The 19,139-nt window shown below is 39.1% G+C and overlaps 1 protein-coding gene across 1 annotated transcript in view; it reads right to left on the reverse strand.

Moving 5' to 3' along the window:
* Positions 1-8,694: 8,694 nt before the first annotated feature.
* Positions 8,695-19,139, reverse strand: part of LOC134848209 (uncharacterized) — a 29,298-nt gene continuing 18,853 nt past the window's right edge. Inside the window, exons 3-4 of the mRNA XM_063865582.1 lie at positions 9,458-9,645; positions 8,695-9,088 (exon numbers count right to left, since the gene is read on the reverse strand). Coding sequence (XP_063721652.1) covers positions 8,891-9,088; positions 9,458-9,645 — 386 coding nt within the window. The 3' untranslated portion in view covers positions 8,695-8,890. The remainder of the gene's footprint in view (positions 9,089-9,457; positions 9,646-19,139) is intronic.

Raw genomic sequence — 19,139 nt, forward strand, 5'->3', positions numbered from 1 at the left:
ATGAAAACTTGATTTTGAGTGCTTTCGCCCGTAGCCACTATAATAAAGCTATCACAAAAATCTAAAAAATCGGGGTTTCACATTCATTCCTAACATGACCTCAGGCGTCAGGCGTAAAGGAATGAATAAAATTTGATAGCCTCACCTAAAAAGTTATTAGCTTTGTCCTAATTGAACCATGCCACCCCTTTCCTGATCTCATTCTCATTAATAAACTTTTCATACTTTTCATTCTCTCAATTTCATTTCGGTAGTTCAGTCATTTTATTTTAATAAAACTTTAAACCTCTTCAAGTCATGACTAGTCCTTTACAAATTATCTCAGTGGTGTCTGATCGAGAAAAAACAATTATCTACCAAACATACACGAGAGAGTCGATTGCAGTCATCCATCAACAGAAAGAGAGAGTCTCTCCGTCTACAGCAATTCCGTTCAATGACTTGGCTCACCGAAAAAACGACGGGAATCAAAACGAGGAATGGACTACAAAAAATCATTTCATGCTACCGAAGTACCTCCTTGATCACATCGATCTACTTCGACAGAATCGAAAACGAATGTACGAGAGTTGCACTATTCACGAGAGCTATCCGGCATTAGAAAAGACGGAGATAAACGACCCAACCTCGCTCGAGCAGTCTCCCAGAAAAATTCTCTTCGCGTATGACTGCGAGTCAATGCCGTTGTATGAAAATCAGGAGGGATGTATTCGTGATTATGCAGAGCGCGAGACGTACTGGGATATTCCGACAGCAATGTCTCCCGAGTCGTTTGTTAGGGGAGCAGTTTCAACTCCAGAACAATCAACTTCCTATTCCGATGCTCGGGTTTCATCGAGTGCGGAGACAATTGATCTAGTGACCCCAGATCTCATTCAATGCACCCATCCAAATGCAGCTTGCTATGCGCCAAAAAAGAGAAAACTACAGTTTCGAGAGTTCTAATAATTTAAACAAAAAACTTTCCTTTGTATCAAATATTATTCCAAGGTTTTATATTTTCATTTTTGTTTGATTTGAGTTTTAAGCTGTTTTAACATTAATGTGTGTATATTTTTTGTTTCAGTTTTTATTTTGCTTAATAGATCAATTAAAATTTGCCCCGTAAAGTTTTCAGCAAAATGTTAGAGAAAAACTTGAAAAACTAGAAAAAAATCACAAATCGAGAATAATTTTTCGCTAAAATTGTTGTTTGAGAAAGAATAAGAGAGAGAGAGATAGAGAAAGATAAATACACTTGCTCAGTAGTGAACCCCATTTGGAATATCCTTTTCAGGATATTGCTTTCTTTTCAACCATATTTATTCTGCTTTTTTTATCAAACACTCTCTGTTCTCTCTCTCTCTCATCATAATTTGTGCCCGGTAGGGTTAGCCAGGTCTTACGCAAAGTAACAGAGAGTGTTTTAAGCCATAAATCTGCTTTATATTACATTTATATACATGTTTTGGGTGTAAAACGGACAATTTTTTGTTAAAAATGTGAAAAAACAAAAATTTATGCTTTTTTTTCGAAAAATGAACATGAACCTTAACCCTGCTCAGAAAATCATGGCAAACTGATTGAGAGTAGTTTCAAATTTTTCCCAATTTGTTTTTTTAATATTTACACAAAAATCAGATTTTCTCAAAAAATCACAACTTTTTAAGCGTCTACTCTCAAGGATTGGGCTATAATTGTTTTTAATTTCTACGCTTGTCCTAATTACGTATCAGATAGCTCCTAAAAGTTTCAAACCACATTCACTGGAATTTAAAATGAGAACGAATAATTCAAGCTAAAAATGAAGGAAAAAAAGTTAAAAAATTTAGTTTTTTAAGTTTCGAACACGACCAGTAGAACTGTGCTCGAGATCCCCTAAAACTTACTGGTTTTTTTGTTGATAGATTTAAAAGACATTTTTTTATTTATTACTTTTTCTTTTTTTACAACATAAAAATTTGAGGTTTTCCTTTATTTTGAAAAAAAAAATTTCACATGAATTTACAGAACGGGAGGCGTTCCCGAGGCGAAATTTCACTTGAATTTACAGAACGGGAGGCGTTCCCGAGGCGCGTAGCGACGATCAACGCCGGGCTAGCTATTGCCCTTTAAACCAAACGGCCATGCCTTAATAATTCGGTAAATATCAAGGTATCTAATTTGCAAAATTTTCATTTTTTAAGTTTACTTTTTTATTTTAACTTAATTAGCTAGTTGAGGGCTTTACTTTCTGAATACTTTTGTCTCATGATTCTACTTTTTATTATACCTATTTGAGCAAACCAAGAAGTGGGCTTGAAATCATTAGGAAATTACTGTTTCACAGTTGAAATTAGTCAGAAAAAGTTTTAGGCTCTATCTGAATTATTCTAAGCTTTAAATTTTGTAATTTAGTGCTGAAACGTTAATTGAAAGTCTAAACCAGTCCCCTAGAAAAGGCCAAAACTTGAAAAAAATTATTGCTAACCCTTAAAACTAACAGCAAAAGTTTGAGGCTGTAAATGAATCAGTTTTTAGTATACAAAATCCTTGCACTTGAATGGAGTGATGAGACATAAAGAGCTTAAAGCTGTAATAAACCCTGTTTTTGGAAAGAAAAGTACTTATTGTCAAGACGGCGAAGTATAGCTCTCGTTAATGGCTTCTAATTGCCCTTACCAGCAAAGTTTTTAGTGCTAGTCACTTCTCGCTTTTGCTTTTTCAAAACCAGTTTTACTTCACTCTTGAAATTTTCCTGAATTAGTTCAGTAACTTCAACAAATAATGCCGAACTCTACTTCTATCGCGACACCTGTTCCTTGCCAGCAGTGCGGAAAAATACTGAGCTGCAAAGAGAACTTGAGAAGACATGAGCAAAAAGTTCACAAGATCCTTCCTCCCCCTCCTCCTCAAACTGTTTGCAATGAGTGTCTCGAATCATTCGAGAGTTTGTCGGAAGCCCGAGAGCACGTCGAGCTGGTACATGACATGACTTCCAATAGTCATTGTATCGATTGCCATACAATATTTCTCACCGCGGAAAGCTATGGACAACACTTGATGAAGAAGCACGCATTGCCAGTTTGGGACGGCATTGAGACGACGTCTTCCGCTGCCCCAACGGAAAGCGCGTTCAGAGGCAAATTGCGTCGATACGATCTCAATGTTGGTGAAAAAGAAATGGATTTGCTTCAAGTCATGATGCAAAACAAGGAGGAAATAGATGCTCTCATACTGGAAAGGGTCAAAGAGGGTCCGAACAAGGTGCAATTCCACGTGGAAGTGGGAATGATCAAAATTCCCACTGTGCAAGACGGGGACAGTGGAAACTTCGAAAGGACCATGCTGTTTCTGAACACTAAGACATTGACAGTGTACTTCGAGGGAATAGCTGGGGATCAATTCTTGCAACTGATTGAACATGAGGTCAACCAAGTCAATTCGTTCTCTTCTCATGGTAGCGGATGGATTATTGACAGAATTGAAAAATTGCAAATCAGTTTCGCGGCCTTCTCACCAATACGAGCAGGACCCTACCTCGAGCTACCTGATGCACTCAGCGCAGCATATATTCTGCTCACAATTATCAACACTAAAGATGATGACCGTTGCTTTCTCTACTGCTTTGTTGCCGCATATCACAATGTGAATGAGCCGGCCCTCTACCCCACATCTAGACGGTGGCTGGAGAAAAAAAAAGTCTCAACCTACGATCTCGACAAAGAAGGAATTGTGAAAATCAATGGGGAATACGAAATGCCAATGGGTCTGATGGATATGGACAGATTTGAAAAGTTGAACAATTGTCAAATCAACGTCTTCCGGTAAGCAAATTCTAATTGCCTTCTAAAATCTTAAAATTCCTTCATTAATGTTCTTCACCTATTCAAACACCCTTTTTATTTCATTCCAAACTTAGGTATAAAAAGTATTTTTCTGTTCAGGTACAACGAGTACACAGAATTGTTGCCCATAAGAGTATCGAGCAGATTCAACACTAGCCTGATTGTGGACTTGTTGCTGCTGACAGATGGATCAAAATATCACTGTGTTGATAAGTGATCTCCAGAAACTGGTCGAGTACGTGCGGCACAAAGTGCACCGATTTCAATCTGAGATTTGCCGCAAATGTTTCCACACATGCGCTTCATTCGAAATTCTGAGAAGACATCAAGAACTGTGCTACCAAGACGAAGATGTCGTCATAACAATGCCCAAGCCGGGAAAAGATGACCACAAGTTCAAAAACTTAACAGCTCGTTGGTACGTATCCAGAGTAATCTACTTTGATTTAGAGTCACTGCTCTTACCAGTATACGGACCGCAACCTGATCCGCGAAAATCTAGCACGCAAACAATTGAAATCCATCAACCGTGCGGCTACGCGTTAGCAGTAATCGAACTTGGGAAAAAGACCTGTTAAAGTTTGAGCTTAAAAGAGGACCGAATGTGATGGAAGAGCTAAGTAGCTCCCTTGAATCGTTAGCGAGACAAATTTACGTAGAAAAAAGGAAATATTACACTTTCACTGGTATAACAGACCAGGAACGGGAAGATGATACAATTTGTTGGATATGCGAGAATGATTTTTCCGACAATGACCAAGTGGTACTTGATCATTGCCATTACACCAACAAGTTCCTGGGTTGGGCACACAATGAGTGTAACGTTAAAAGAAAAACAACAAATTACATTCCAGTGGTAGCTCATACTTTGTCAAATTATGATTTACACTTTATAATCAAAGCGCTGATAAAAAAGCGATTCGGAAAAAACTTTTACCGTAATACCCGCATCTGAAGAAAATTATATATCCTTGACAATCTCAGTATATATAAAAACGTACACAGATAAAAACGGAAAAATCAAAAAACTCTACGAAAATATGAGATTCATTGATTCGTATAGGTTCATGCTAGCATCGTTGGCAAAACTTGTCGATAATTTGCCCAAAGAAAAAATTTTTCTGCTGGAGAAATATTTTGAAAAACTCGGCCACTCACCTGAAAAAGTCAGTATTACCCCTACTCATACTTCAACTCATTCGAAAAATTCCGAGAAACTCGCCTTCCCCCACGAGCATTGTGGAAAAATAGTCTAACAGGAGGGGATGTGAGTGTTTCAAGAAGCGAGTACAATCATGCCCTTCAAGTTTTCACCGAACTGAAGTGTGGCTCACTTGGTGATTACCACGACTTGTACTTGACTACAGATGTGCTATTGCTTGCTTCCGTTTTCGAAGCTTTTCGTGAAGTTTGCTATCAAACATACGGGCTGGATTGCGCTTGTTACTTCACGGCAAGTAACCTTTCCGGGGAGCCTTTCTAAAAGTTTGTAAGCCCGAACTGAAACTCTTAACGGACCGTGAACATCTGGACTTTGTGCAGCGAATGATACGAGGAGTCATGTCGTCGGTTTACGCGCGCCGATTTTACAAAGCAAACAATAAATAACTCGACAATTTTTCGCCCTCAGAACCATCAAGCTACATCCTCAATATTGATGCAAACAATTTGTACGGGGAGATAATGAAACGCTGCCCTTTGCCACTAAACGATTTTTCGATAGTTGAAAAAAATCTGGCATACATACTGCTCACCAGCGAAACCTCAGAGTGGGGTTATAAAGTTGCAAAGTCAATATAAACATACCCGAAGGGCTTCACGACTTCTTTGCTGATTACCCCCTTGCCCCCTCTCGTGAAGTAGTGGACATCGGTGCAATGAGCAACGAGCAAGTCGACATGTTGGGAAAATTGGGAATCACCTCACTGCCAAAAGTGCCAAAGATTCTACAGACCTTGCATCCTAAAGAAGGTTATGTTTTGCACTACCTTACCCTAAAATCGTACCATGAGCTGCGATTTAAAATAACTTACCTCGGCAAAGTTCTTCAGTTCCGCCAAAATTACTGGATGGCACCCTTTGACGACCTCAACACCCGCCTACGAAAAGCCGCGGTAAATAAATTCCAGTAGAACTTCTACAAGATAATTGTTAGTTCAGCTTTCGATAAGACAATGGGGTCTAAGTTAGAAAGAAAGAAGCTGGATATTGTAAGGAATGAGAGAGAACTTTTACAAAAAACAGCTCTGAGCACAATCAAAAGCTTTCAAATCAATGACGATCAATTAGCCACAATCAGCTTTTCGGTAACAAAAATATTGTCGTATAAATCTATGATAGTTGGTGCGACCATCCTAGACCTCGCCAAGCGTTTCATGTTTCAGTTTCATTATCAAAAAATGAAACCAAATCTAAACTTGGAACTCCTTTACTCCGACACGGATAGTTTTATTTATGCCATAAAAACTGATGTTTACCGAAAATTGGAGAAAATTAAAGCTGATTTCGACTTTTCAAATTACGATGAGGACCATTTCTTGTTTTCGAGGATAGCAACAAGAAAGTTGTGCTGAAGTTCAAAGACGAGACTGGTGGGGAGCCGATCAGAGAATTCATCGCCCTAAAACCGAAACTATATTCGGTCGTCCTGAATGGTAAATAAAATTTAAGCCACCCTTCCACCCCCATTCCTACCTTTTACAGAACATAATTAACACCACCAACTTCCCTACCCCCTTAATTTGTTGCATTAAACTATGGGCATTTAGCTGATTTAGGCAACATTATACAATGTTGCCTAAACGTTGATTTATCTGACAACATATTCCCTCTCTTTTCCTCTTTTTTGATCATAATTTAGAGTCTTCTGCACTTTTTTGGTAAAATGAACCAAATTTTGTTCGGTATAAATTGAGTTGCTGAAGTGAAATGAAACTATCCCCTGCGTTGTAGAAAAGAACAATAATTTTGCTTCTGTTTATAAGGCACTCAAAAATTGAGTGTCAAAGGAATGAAACGGAGTGCACAGAGAGAACTGGTCCACCAAACCTTCAAGGACACATTATTCACTAGAAAAACAATGAGGGTGTACAACTATAATATAGTTTCGAAAGGTCACGCCAATATGACAGTGAAACAAAACAAACTCTAATTATCACCATTCGACTCAAAACGTTTTCTACTTTTCGACGGAATTTCGACAGTGCCCTTTGACCATAAAGCCGCCGAAGAAAATGCTTTTCTAGAATACATTTACATGGACACCGAGTGGGCCAACTCATACAATGAAACTGATAACAGTTCTCCCGATTTTCAACTTCCGGATTGGGGATTTTTACAGCGGCCCTACTCAGAAACAGAGCTTCAAGAAGAAGAAGCTTCTAGTAGCCGAGTCCGTGAACGTCCCCCTATAAATAACCCATTTATTTTATCTGAAGCTTCGGAAGAACGACCATCTAAAAAACAGCGCAAAGAAAACCAAAACAATAAACATTAAAGTCTGAAACATATATTTTCAGATGTTTTTTACTGTTCGTCCTTTTTATACTTCGACTTGTATATGTTTTGGTTTTTACCAATTTACAACTAATAAAATACTCGTATTGAGCACAATCACTGTTTTAACATAAATAGCCTCAGGCAAAAAAACTAGTTGACGCAAACCATGTGTTAATTCAAACAAAGGTGTGAAATGCTTAGGCTCGTTTTCAATAACAAACTTTAATAGCATGACAAATCTTTGACGAAAAGAAAGAAAGCCAGGAAATGACATCAACATGAAACTAGGACGAAAAAGAAAAGTTCAGGAATTGGGGCGATTAACTTAAATTATCGCGGAAAAAGGGACCGCTTTAAAAGGAATTAGAAGGAATTATTGTTTCGGGTCCCGGTTGTTAAGCTCAGCTTAACAAGATCCTAAGGAAGGGGTCTTTTACTTTAATTACGTTAATTTACAAAATCCTAGGATAGGGTTCCTCCAAAAAATTAAGGACCCCTTTCCTAGGATTTTGCTTTTCGTGAGTACCCCCCCCCCTTAGGATCCGGGACACGATACAATACTACTCACATTATTCACCGCTTGTTTTCACAGAGAGTCATGGATCATTTGTATAAAGAAATTGCCCTGTTTTACTAAAAAGTGAAAAATTACACTCTGTTGAAAATGATTTACTTTTAAACACAAGCAGGGGCCACGCAGTGGTTATGCAGACCAATCTCGTCATGTAACCTAGAAACACCCTAACTACGAAAATTGATTGTTTAAAATTCTGCAAATTTACTTGATCTCAGATTCCGTATTTCTGATCTAACATCGTTCCTTAATTACCCTTAATGGTGATTGAAGACAATTTTTGCATTAAGGAGCTTTTTGAGCCATTGTAAAAAAAATGGTAAAAGCAGAAATTCAAATCAATCATAAAATTGTAGGAGAAATTTGCATTCATTGTGAACCAAGGTACCAAGTGATCCATGATATTCTATTAAACAAATTGTTAACCCGAAAACGTCTATATTCCGGTTTGACAATGCCTGCAAATCGAAATGGTGAAAACGATCAAAATAATTGAAAGCTCTTTTCATTCATTTAAACTTAACGGTGATTGAGGACAATTTTTGCATAGTGAGGAGCTTTCTGAGCTCTGTAAAAAACAGAATTTTTCATAAAGAGGATAAAATCCGCAGTAATTTTTATCCATAGCTGAAAAACCATCAAGGAAACGTAACATTTGTTTAGTTACAAGTAAGTCACGATAATTTACTTTTCTCGCAATCCATATATTTATTTTAAAACCTGTCCCAGGTCAATTGCAACTTTTTGATCAAGTTTGACCCTATTAACAGCGTTATAGCATCAGTTAACAACCAATTTATTACAAATTACACAATTTATAATTCTTATGACATTTCAGAATTCTTCTCCAATAAACTGGTAAATATTACAAATTATCGCTACGCAATTTTCAGTGTTTGAATAACTCAGCAAAGTAGTTAGGCTCCGCCGAAGTCATTATGGGCTGATGATTTCATCATGAGATGATGACGTCATTATGGGACGATTGCGTCGATATTCGTTAATGACGTCATCATGGGTTGATGACGTCAATCTTTCTGAACTCCTGGAGATTCTCGTCGTATTCAATGATTCTGTAGCGAGGATTCACAACTTCTTCCTCTTGTGCAATGTGCAACAGCTGGCGGGGGCCACTTTCGCTTGTAGTCGGAACTTTCGACCCTGTTGGCGAAGCTTTTCCAACCTCTCCGCTCTTTAACTCCTTCGAAGCCTAAATTAAGATGCTTAGATAACCACAGCGCATAAATTAATAACTACAGTTCAGTTAAGCTCTCATTTGTTTACAGTTTTTTTCTTAAATATATATATCATAGAACACGTCGAAGAACAATTTAAAACGACAGAATCGGAAAGACCCAACGAGAACAGAAATAACATCAGCCATTCAGACATCAAAATACGAGGATGTCGTTAAACAAACCATCCGTATCACTGGTTTAAAAATCAACAATGCTCGATAGTTTGTCTTTTTAAAAACCTGAACTCGGTAAAAAATAGTAGTGTCATTATTCAAGAAAACAAAAAACAAGACAATATGAGAATAATTCATCGTAAAAGAAAAAGAGTCTGAAGTAATAACCTTTGAATTTAGCTGACTTTCATTATGATCTGGTAGCATTCGGTAGTCTCCGAGATTAGATCCGGAGTTGCTGGGACTGTTCTTGCTTAAATCGGGTCCTACATTTAGACCATAGCTACCCGCAGTTCGTACAGCTTTCGATTCTTTAGTAGTAGGTTTGGCAGTAGGTTTGGTACCGCCTCGAGCATCTATTGTAAAATAATGATCAGAATAGGATTTTAAAAAAATGGCAAAAGAAAAATTACACAGAGGCCAAGCGTAGCTTTGCCTTAAGTGCGATCCAATTAACAGCAAGAAAAACAAACCGACAGATGAGAGGAAAGCCGCGCAAAAAATTGAAATTATCTACCAAACGTTTTCAAGACCATTGCTTTATTTTTGTCTGAAATCAACTTGTTTTCATCAAACTTATGCCAAGGAAGACCAATGATGAAAAAACTTACAAAGTTGTAACAAAGCGGACAATTCTTGAGCAGACACACATTTGAGCCGAAAAAAAACGATTTCATAAACTCCTTAGGAATTAGAAAACTTAATAACACGAGGCCGCTCAGCCGATATGAAAATCAATCAATTACTTTTGAGCCGAATGAAGAGTTGTAAAAGAATAATGAACGCAAATTACAAAAAACGGACTTGTTTTTTGAAACAAAAAAAATCAAATTTCGGTTTTTAAAGAAGACAATTATGCCCTTGAAGCTCTTTGAATTTCAAGAGAAAATTACGGTTGGTGCTTTTTTTAATGAAAATAACCCAATTTGAGAAAAGTGGATCAATAGGTAAACTTTTCAAAGCCAAACTGGCAGGGCGCACTCGAAGCGAACTCTCATTTCGAACTTCCTCTTTCGTCGATAGACCTATGCTAACATTAAGTCCATCTAAAACTCCATATAAATTATTTTCCAATATTGGAACTCGATTTTGATATTTAATTTTGTCCACTTTATCCGTCAAGCGAGAGACTATTAGCGAACGACACTCAGTTCCGGTATTTAGTATACGCACTTTAAATCCCAGCAAATTGGAAACTTTACTCGGAATAACCGCATTCTGGGAAAGTTTTAGAGGCGGGATGCGTCGGTCATAAGGGGGAAAGTGGAAATAACATGAACTTTAAGCCAATATCGGCAAAAAAAGAAGAAGAAGAAGAAGAAGAATTTATTTCTCCATATAGTTGATAATACAAGCATCAATTTATTTAAATTATTAAATCAACAAAATGGAGGGGATAGACAAAAGGCGCAGTATGTGCCTACTTGACGTCTACCCGTTCAAAACAGGCATTCCGACAGAAATCGTATTGCCAAAGCGACCTATAGAAGACCCGAACATGCACACTCGACTAACCAGTCAAACAGGGAAGGGGAAGTGCGCAATTTTGCTTGAAAAAAAAACGGGAAAACGAATGTCAAAGGATTCGGATTATTGGAGTAACTATCCAGAACATTCCATGGGATGTTGCAAACAGATGAGTAAAATTGCACATCTTCCTATCAATGGGGGAAGTAGGAATAAGAAAAAATGCTGATATTGAGAGTGCATAACAGAGTCATAACCCTTGCGCTGTGAGATGTGCTGGAAGACGCATTCAAATCTCAAGGTTGACTGGATGGATCGACAGATGACTCCCGTTTGACTTTGAAAAAGAGCATATGGCAGGACAGGAACAAAATAGAGAGTCATAAGTTAATTATCCCGAAATCCGTTATTTAAAATGCCTAATCCTTCCAAAAAAGGATGAAAAACTCAATGTGGCGCAAATTGAATTAATTACAGCTGACATACATAAAACACTAGGCAAGCATGCACAAACGAGTGTTCCAGAATATTCTAGTCACTCTTATATAATTCAGAACGAGCATACGATTTGCAAATAAAATTCAAAGTTAATATTGGCGGTCAGAACAAGAACATCCAACGCGGAAAGTTATTTCGGGCGAGTCAGTTTGACAGCGAGAAAGTGAGAAAAAAAGTTCTTTCTGCAGAAAGAACGATCAGAATGGCAAAACGGAGTTATTCTACACAAAACTCGTTCAACAAAAAGGGGGCATTGAAAAAATGGGAAAGAGAGCAGTTTAAAGATAAAGAAAACAACTAAAAATCAGGTCTGCTGAGGATAGAAACGGACAGTCCAACCTTGTCGGAGGAATCGTGACATGAAAAAGTGACGATACCATGAATGCTCATAGATGAATGCCTCGATATAATAGAAGCAACATTTTCAGGTAAACTAGGATTAACATCCGCCTACGACAGGACATGGTGGCCGTATAGTGGCCGCAACATCATCAACAAGGCAGAAAGGGAGAAAAGGCAAGCCGTGCTCGACTATCGGTGAGAACCTAAAACCACTTATCGAAGGTTCAGATTGGAAATAGCTAAAAATAACAATAGCAACGTAACTGTGATATGCGTTGCGATATCGGTTGAAAACAAGTTGTAATTCAATACTGTATTTGAAATATTGAATTTAGGTTTTCTTATTCTTTTGTTTTCTTTTGTTACTGAGAGCTAGATCAGTGTTACGAACTCTGATCTCTCACTTATTCTCAATGTCATCACTCACTGTGACCTTGAGCATACCATAAAAGTAATGATTAAGCACCATAGGTTAGCTGTACATAAATGGACAAATACTGCTACTGCAGTAGCGGTATGACACACCCCCCTCGGTGGAAGAAATAAATTATACAACATAAGTAGGATAATTTATTTAAAAAGAGTTCAATATACTCAGTTCATAGGAAAGTCTCTTGGTTAATTGACGATTGAGTTTATGGAATTCTCAGTTTTCTTCCAACTCTATTTCCCAACTCGGGTTCCAAGCGACTCCTTCGTCTAGTGTAGCATACCCGAATTTTCGCATAAAAAGGTGTCTTTCGAGTCGTCGCACTTTTGATTACATTGGTCTGTCGCTTCGATCTTTGAAATCTCTCAGTTGATTTCTGTATTCTTTGAGTGCTTCCTTCAGAAGACCTCCCCCTGTGAGATTTTCTGATATCTCTTTAATCGAATGCTTTATCGGGTCTCCAAAGCGTTTAGGTTCCTTGTTTTTCGTTTGCCTGGAGCTTCGTCTGATACCCGACTCTTCAGTACTCGACTCGTCCGAAAATCTTTGTGGTGGTTCGAAAGTTGTATCCTTTTCCGAAATTTGTTGGGGATTTCCTCGAATTTCGTCCGCAATTCGCTGTACTCCTCTTTTTAGCAATTGGTCCGCGTACTTCTCCCATTCGGACGGTGCTAAATTGCGATTGTGGAATGTGTCGACTATGTCCTCTAGGGGAGTGTGGGAGTCAATACATTTCAATTTTGACCGCTGTTTTGTTTTCGGTGTAGAACTGGACTGAATTTTGGTGTCTACTTTTTCCGGCTTAGATGTCGATTGCTCCTGTTCCGGGTTGACTGCCATCGCAGTTTGGCTTGTCCCCTGTTGCTGCTTGTTTCGGCTTTTCTTTTCCTTCCCGCTCTTCTCCAACTTGTTGGTGTTGTTTTCCTCTATAGTTGATTTTGGGCCCGCCAAATTGGGTTTTGCTCTTTTGACTGCAAAGTTCAGACCTCCCCCGGCTTCTGTGTCTTTTGAAGTCACTATTGTTTGGCTCTTTTGAAAACGCTCTATGGGATTCATTGTATCTGCGATCTCCATTTCTCCTTGGATTTCGTCCTCTGATCCCAGCTTCTCGAGTAATTCAGGAGAACTGATCCTCTTAAACTTTTTTGTAGGTTCCAACGATGGACTTTTACTCGTGCTTCGCTGATTTTCTTGTGTCAGTACCGTTTTCGATTGTGCTATGCCGATTTCCTATAAATCGAACCAGCAGACGTCTTAATTGTTGAGTCTGTTTCTGAAGCAATTTTCCCTTTTAGTGGTCTGGTTAATGCTTGTCCGCTTTTCCTTAGTAGGTCCTTTCGGAGTATTGTTTTAGGTGGTGATTTACATTGATTTTCCACTTTGTCCTCCACAAATCCTTTCTCCCAAGAGTAAAGTATCTCCTTTCGAAGGTCGGGATTGAGTAGCCCTGTCTCGTCCACTAATTTCCTGATATTGTTTTTAGCCGCGTCCCTTCTCTCGTTGTTCCAACGGGCGTTCGTTCGCCTCCAACAACTCCTTTAGAGCTTTGGCCCTTTCTCTGCCTCTGTCCGACGTTAACTGCTGCTTGTGCAGTGGGCTTGTATCCCTGCTGAGTTGTCCCTTGCGTACTATTTTGAGATTCTCTCTCGACTGATCAATTCTACGTTTCAATTGAGAAGCCGTCAGTGCTGAGCGTTCCAAGTGTTGTTTGTCTAAATAATCAGAATTATTTAAAAACCTATCCCTCACAGTTTTAAATTCTGTTTTTGGTAGTCTGCCAAAATGTGCTTGAAACGGGGATACTTGAATTGTTTTCTGCTTGTTCCACCGTAAATCTCTCATTATAGTACTAAGACATAATTTGATTGATTTATGATTTTCTTCGAGCATCATCACCCCCAGTCTTCTTTTTATAGTTTGGATTGTACGTTCAACCAAACCACAGCCTCTGTGGTCCCCCACCGGACAGAATTTTTGCTCGATATTGAGTTCCGAACAGAATTTTTTTTAGCGTTTTCCCCTTAAAGCCTGAAAATTGGTCCGAACGAATTGATTCAGGAACTCCATGCGTGTCGATATATGATCTCAAGAATTTTACTGTGCACTTTCCACTTGTAGATTTCGTAACCTTCACTGATGGAAATTTTGAGAATCGATCTATCAATACTAAAAGGTAGATTTTTTTCCTTTTTGATTTTCTATGGGCCCCGCGTAATCTAATTGTACTTCCTGTCCCGGCTGCGTGAGCAGTGGCAGTGGTTTTGACGTATTTTTTGAAATTAGATATTTTACATTCTTACCATATCTGGTACAGCTACGGCACTCCTCTGCCAGATTCACAATGTCCTTATTCATGTGTGGCCACAACAGGTATTGCGCTGCTCCCAGCATAGCCTCTTGGCCTGGATGCCCTCGATGTATTCTTTTTAGAACAGCTTGTCTTAGTTGTACTGGGACTGCTAGCCGGTTATTCACCAAGATGCAGTCGTCCTGAACTGCCATCTGTGACCACAACGGATTTGTATAAGGTCCCATTAATTCAAAGCCTTGTTTGTCTCCTCTTTCTATCACTCGTCTGAGGCGGTCCATCCACGTGTCTTCTGTGGTCATTTCTGCTAGTAAACTTTTGTCGAACAGTTTTGCTAAATTGTCTAGGGTCTCTACTTGTTGCTGCTTTTGCAGTTTTGTTTTTCCCAGTCACTTCGGCGGTTCTATCGAGCACACTTCTTCTTCACTCTCCGCCTCTTCTGTAGTCGTCAGGTCCATCTCTATTATCTGCACCTCACTGAGTTTCCGTTCCGCCGATGCGATTGGTTTAGTCAACGCTGAACTCGATTCATGTTCCGAGCTGTCCTTGACTTCTTGTGTGTGTGCCACCAGTTCTCTCTTTTCCCGTATATTGTCTTCTCCGCCTATTAGTTGCCAGAATGAGAGTAGTCTTTGATCTGCTTCTCTTTGTTGATCCGGTTCAAGCTGCCATTTCACCCGTGATGCATGTCGTGTTTCGCTGTCGGAGCTATCTCTGTTTTTCCGGCCCCCTCTAATTATTTTCCTTGTACGTTGAACTGTCTCTGTGATCTCCTCCTTCCGAAAGTTCGTTTGTGTTGGATAGTGAGCGATTCCACTTTGGATCCATTAGACTCTCTTCGCGTTCCTCATTTCGCCAATCTTGTGGTGAGCCCGACCACCAGTCGTATGATCTGTTTTCTGACATCTCGATACTTGAGTCTGTTTTTTTTTTTAATTTCTGGTACTGGTTGTTTTACGATTTTGGAATTATTTAAGACTGACTGTTTGTTGGGTTGATTTGACGAAAAAGTGATCTGTTTATGTTGAACTGCTGTGTTTAGCTGTTTTTGCAGTCGTGAAAACTGTTTTCTCTCGTTCCGGTCGAGCTTTGTTCGTTTTTGACCGTTTTGGTTGCTTTAGCAACCATTACTTGATGACTGTTTCTTTCTTACTGAATTCTAGAACGTTTTCGTTTCGGTTGAGCGACCCAGTTTCTTTAAGCCTACTGTTCCAGCAGTCGAACGCTTCATGAAAGGAGTTTATTGTCGCTACTACAAACTTTTCGTCTAATTCTGATTCGGGCCAGGGATCATTGAAAGGATCACGCGATAAATAATCAACAATGCGCATGTCCCTCCCCGGAATGTGAACTATTTTGAACTGATATGGCAGTAACCGGTCAACCCACCGGGTTAAACGTGATTGGTAGGTCTTGTTCGATTTATTACCATCCAATGCTGTTGTAAGTGCTTTGTGATCAGTTGCAATGGTAAATGGTTTTCCCAAGAGGTAGTGTTTATATCTATCTACTGCCCAAACAACTGCCAATAACTCCAATTCATTTGTTGAATATTTTTTTTTCTTGGGCATTTAGGTATCGGGATGCGAATGAAATTGGGACCCACAGGCCTTCATCATTTTGTTGTTCTAACGTAGCCCCTAGCCCATCATGGCTAGCATCGCATTTAACTCGTGTTTCTCGGGTCGCATCGTAATAATGTACCTTTGTTATACTTGCCACAGCTTCTTTTATAGCACTAAATACTACCGTGTGTTCATCCCCCACTCAAATTTTTTTTACCGAGAGTTTCATGTTTTTTAACTTTTTCTTTCGATTCTCTTCTTTTAGAAATGGTCTCAATTTTTCAGTCAGACTTGCTGCGTTAGGTATAAATTTAGCTAAGTGATTTATACTTCCCAGGAATGACCTTAGCTGTTTAAGCGATTTCGGCGGGTTCAAATTTACTACCGCTTCCGTTTTGGTGATTTTTGGTTTAACCTCCGCTTCTGAGAGATGATGACCCAACCAATTCACTTCCTGTTTGAAAAATTCGCATTTTGATAGTTTCAATGCCAAATTTTCCGCATCCAATTTTTTTAATACTTCTTCTACCAAATTTCCATGTTCAATTTCACTTCCCCTTGACACAATTAGTATGTCATCCAGAAAACAGAACGTGTTTTTAGCGTGGTTGATGGTTCTATCCATGGCCTTTTGAAATTCAGCTGGCATATCTGCTAAACCGTAGAACCCTGTCAAGAATCTGTAGGTTCCAGTTGCTTTTCCACCAACAATGTTGAAGTTGCATTGTCTAGCTGTATCAGCAGCCAATTTTATTTGACTGTACGCATATTTTAAATCTAACACCGAAAAATATAGCGACTCTTTTTGTTTTCAGTCACAATCTGGCTTACCCCATCAATGAGTTCATCTACATTCGGCATTTGGTATTTATTTTTAAACAATTGTCTATTGATTGGTTTCGCGTCCATTGCCAATTTTATTGAATCGTCTTTCTTTACTGTTATCACAATCGGAGCGATAAACCAATCACTTGTACATTTATCGAGTTTTGTTATATGACCTTCTGTCAATATCTTCGATTTCTTTTTCGACTTTGTCTTGTATAGGAATTGGGATTCTTCTCCCCTTTTCTTGAATCGGACATAATGGATATTTAAATTTTGAACTGACAATGTGATTTTTCGAAATACCTTGTCTTTCAAATAAGTTTTTAAATTGAGTGCAAAATTTTTCTTTCCAACCTTCTGACTGCTCGCACATGAGCACGTCAAACCTGGTGAGTTCCTCGGGCGCTGGTTTTTGTGTAGTAACTATTCCCACTTGTCCTTGCAAGTCTAGTCCCATGATACATCTGGTCTTTCGTTCTGATACCAGAAAGGTGGCGCCTTTTACCTCCCAGCCCGCTGACCTCAGATTGGTCTTTAGGTCTCCCAGTATACTGATCGGTTGTTTGTTGTAGTCCACGAATTTGGTTTGTAAATTCAGTTTGTCTGACGGAATGAATCTTACTTTGTTTGATTTTTCCATAATTTCCTTCGTTGTCGCCCAGTTGAGGAATGAAACTGGACTTCCTGTGTCCACTGTTAATTGAATTATTTGGTTATCTATTCGTACCATGGCCTTTAGTGATTTTACACGATTCAATGTTGGATCGCGAATCGAATCTATTTTCTGAACTCGTAACATTTTTCCGCTTGATTTGTTCCTCATTTCATTGATTCGATCTTTCACATATTTTGAAACTCTCTCGTTTTCCGGTTGATAGGTTTGTACCGACATAACTTCAAATTCACTACATGACCCAACACTTTCACTTATCTGATCGCATTCCTCTACCGATCCATCCGAGTCTTCCGCAACCTCACTTACTTGTTGGGATCTGCACATTTTAGCGAAATGATTGGGTTTACTACAGTGTTTACAGGTTTTCCCCATTGCTGGGCAATTTTTCAGGTGTCCCGGGTCAAACGTCCTTCCACATCTATTACATGGTTTCGTTTTCATGTTTTGATTCTTGTTATTGTTTTGTCTTTTATTCGATTCCCTTCTGTTTGGAGTCTTGTTCGTCCCCGACATATTTCGAACTGCCCTTACAGGTTCTTGTTTTATTCTCACGCCTGAGGTGTAATTGCTACTTGATCCCCCTGTCGCCGCAGCATTAGTCTTTTGAAACGCCATTGTGGTTAACTTGCTATGTTCGAATTTTATAGCCCTTTTCAGAACCTCTTCCGGGTCTAGAGTCTCGAATGTCAGCGTGTCCTGCAATGTCATGTTTTTCATTTTTGAAATGAACAGGTCTCTGACTATTTCATTTTCCAATGCTCCCAGTTCTGATCGGGCTGCTTGTGCAGTTAACGCTGCGTGAAATGATTCCAGAGACTCTCCAGATTCTTGCATTCTCGTAAATAGCTTATATCTTTCGTATGTTACACATTTTACTTTTTGAAATGAGACTTCTGCCAAATCTGTAATTTCCCTGAACGTCATTTTCGATATTTCAGCATGCGGGTTCTTTTGTAGGAATCTCTTCTTTCCCTCTGTGCCCAAAGACAAAAATAATCTGGACACCAATTTCTTTTGCACTTCGTTGTAGAAGACATTGTGTCCGACTCGTGGGCCTCTTGTCTTTCTCTCTTCGTTCTCCAATACTACTCTATCTATAGCTAGCTTATCTCTGAGAATCCTAGCGTTCCTCGCGTCTTCATTCTCTCCGTCTCGGGGTGTTTCTGGGCGTGGTGGTGGTTCCTCTAATATGTCTTTTGGTTCTTCCAGAATGATCTCTGGGTTCACATTTTCTTTGACCGTAACCGCCACGAGAAATTTTTCGAACCAGATTTTGAATTGCCACGGAGGGTCTAAATTCGCTGACGCCCAAAATACCGGAATTCTCATATCCGTTCTGTTATCTTGAGCTGCGAATCCTGCTGGCTGCGCCATGTGATATGCGTTGCGATATCGGTTGAAAACAAGTTGTAATTCAATACTGTATTTGGAATATTGAATTTAGGTTTTCTTATTCTTTTGTTTTCTTTTGTTACTGAGAGCTAGATCAGTGTTACGAACTCTGATCTCTCACTTATTCTCAATGTCATCACTCACTGTGACCTTGAGCATACCATAAAAGTAATGATTAAGCACCATAGGTTAGCTGTACATACATGGACAAATACTGCTACTGCAGTAGCGGTATATGAGTAACAATGAACCTAAAGAAGAAGTTCAGCTGAACTTTGCAAGACCGATTGGTAACAAATGAAAAAGAGGTTCACATTCTCTTGGCGATAGACAGTTTTTCCAAA

Source organism: Symsagittifera roscoffensis, chromosome 6, assembly GCF_963678635.1.
Source record: "Symsagittifera roscoffensis chromosome 6, txSymRosc1.1, whole genome shotgun sequence".
Lineage (NCBI taxonomy): Eukaryota > Metazoa > Xenacoelomorpha > Acoela > Convolutidae > Symsagittifera > Symsagittifera roscoffensis.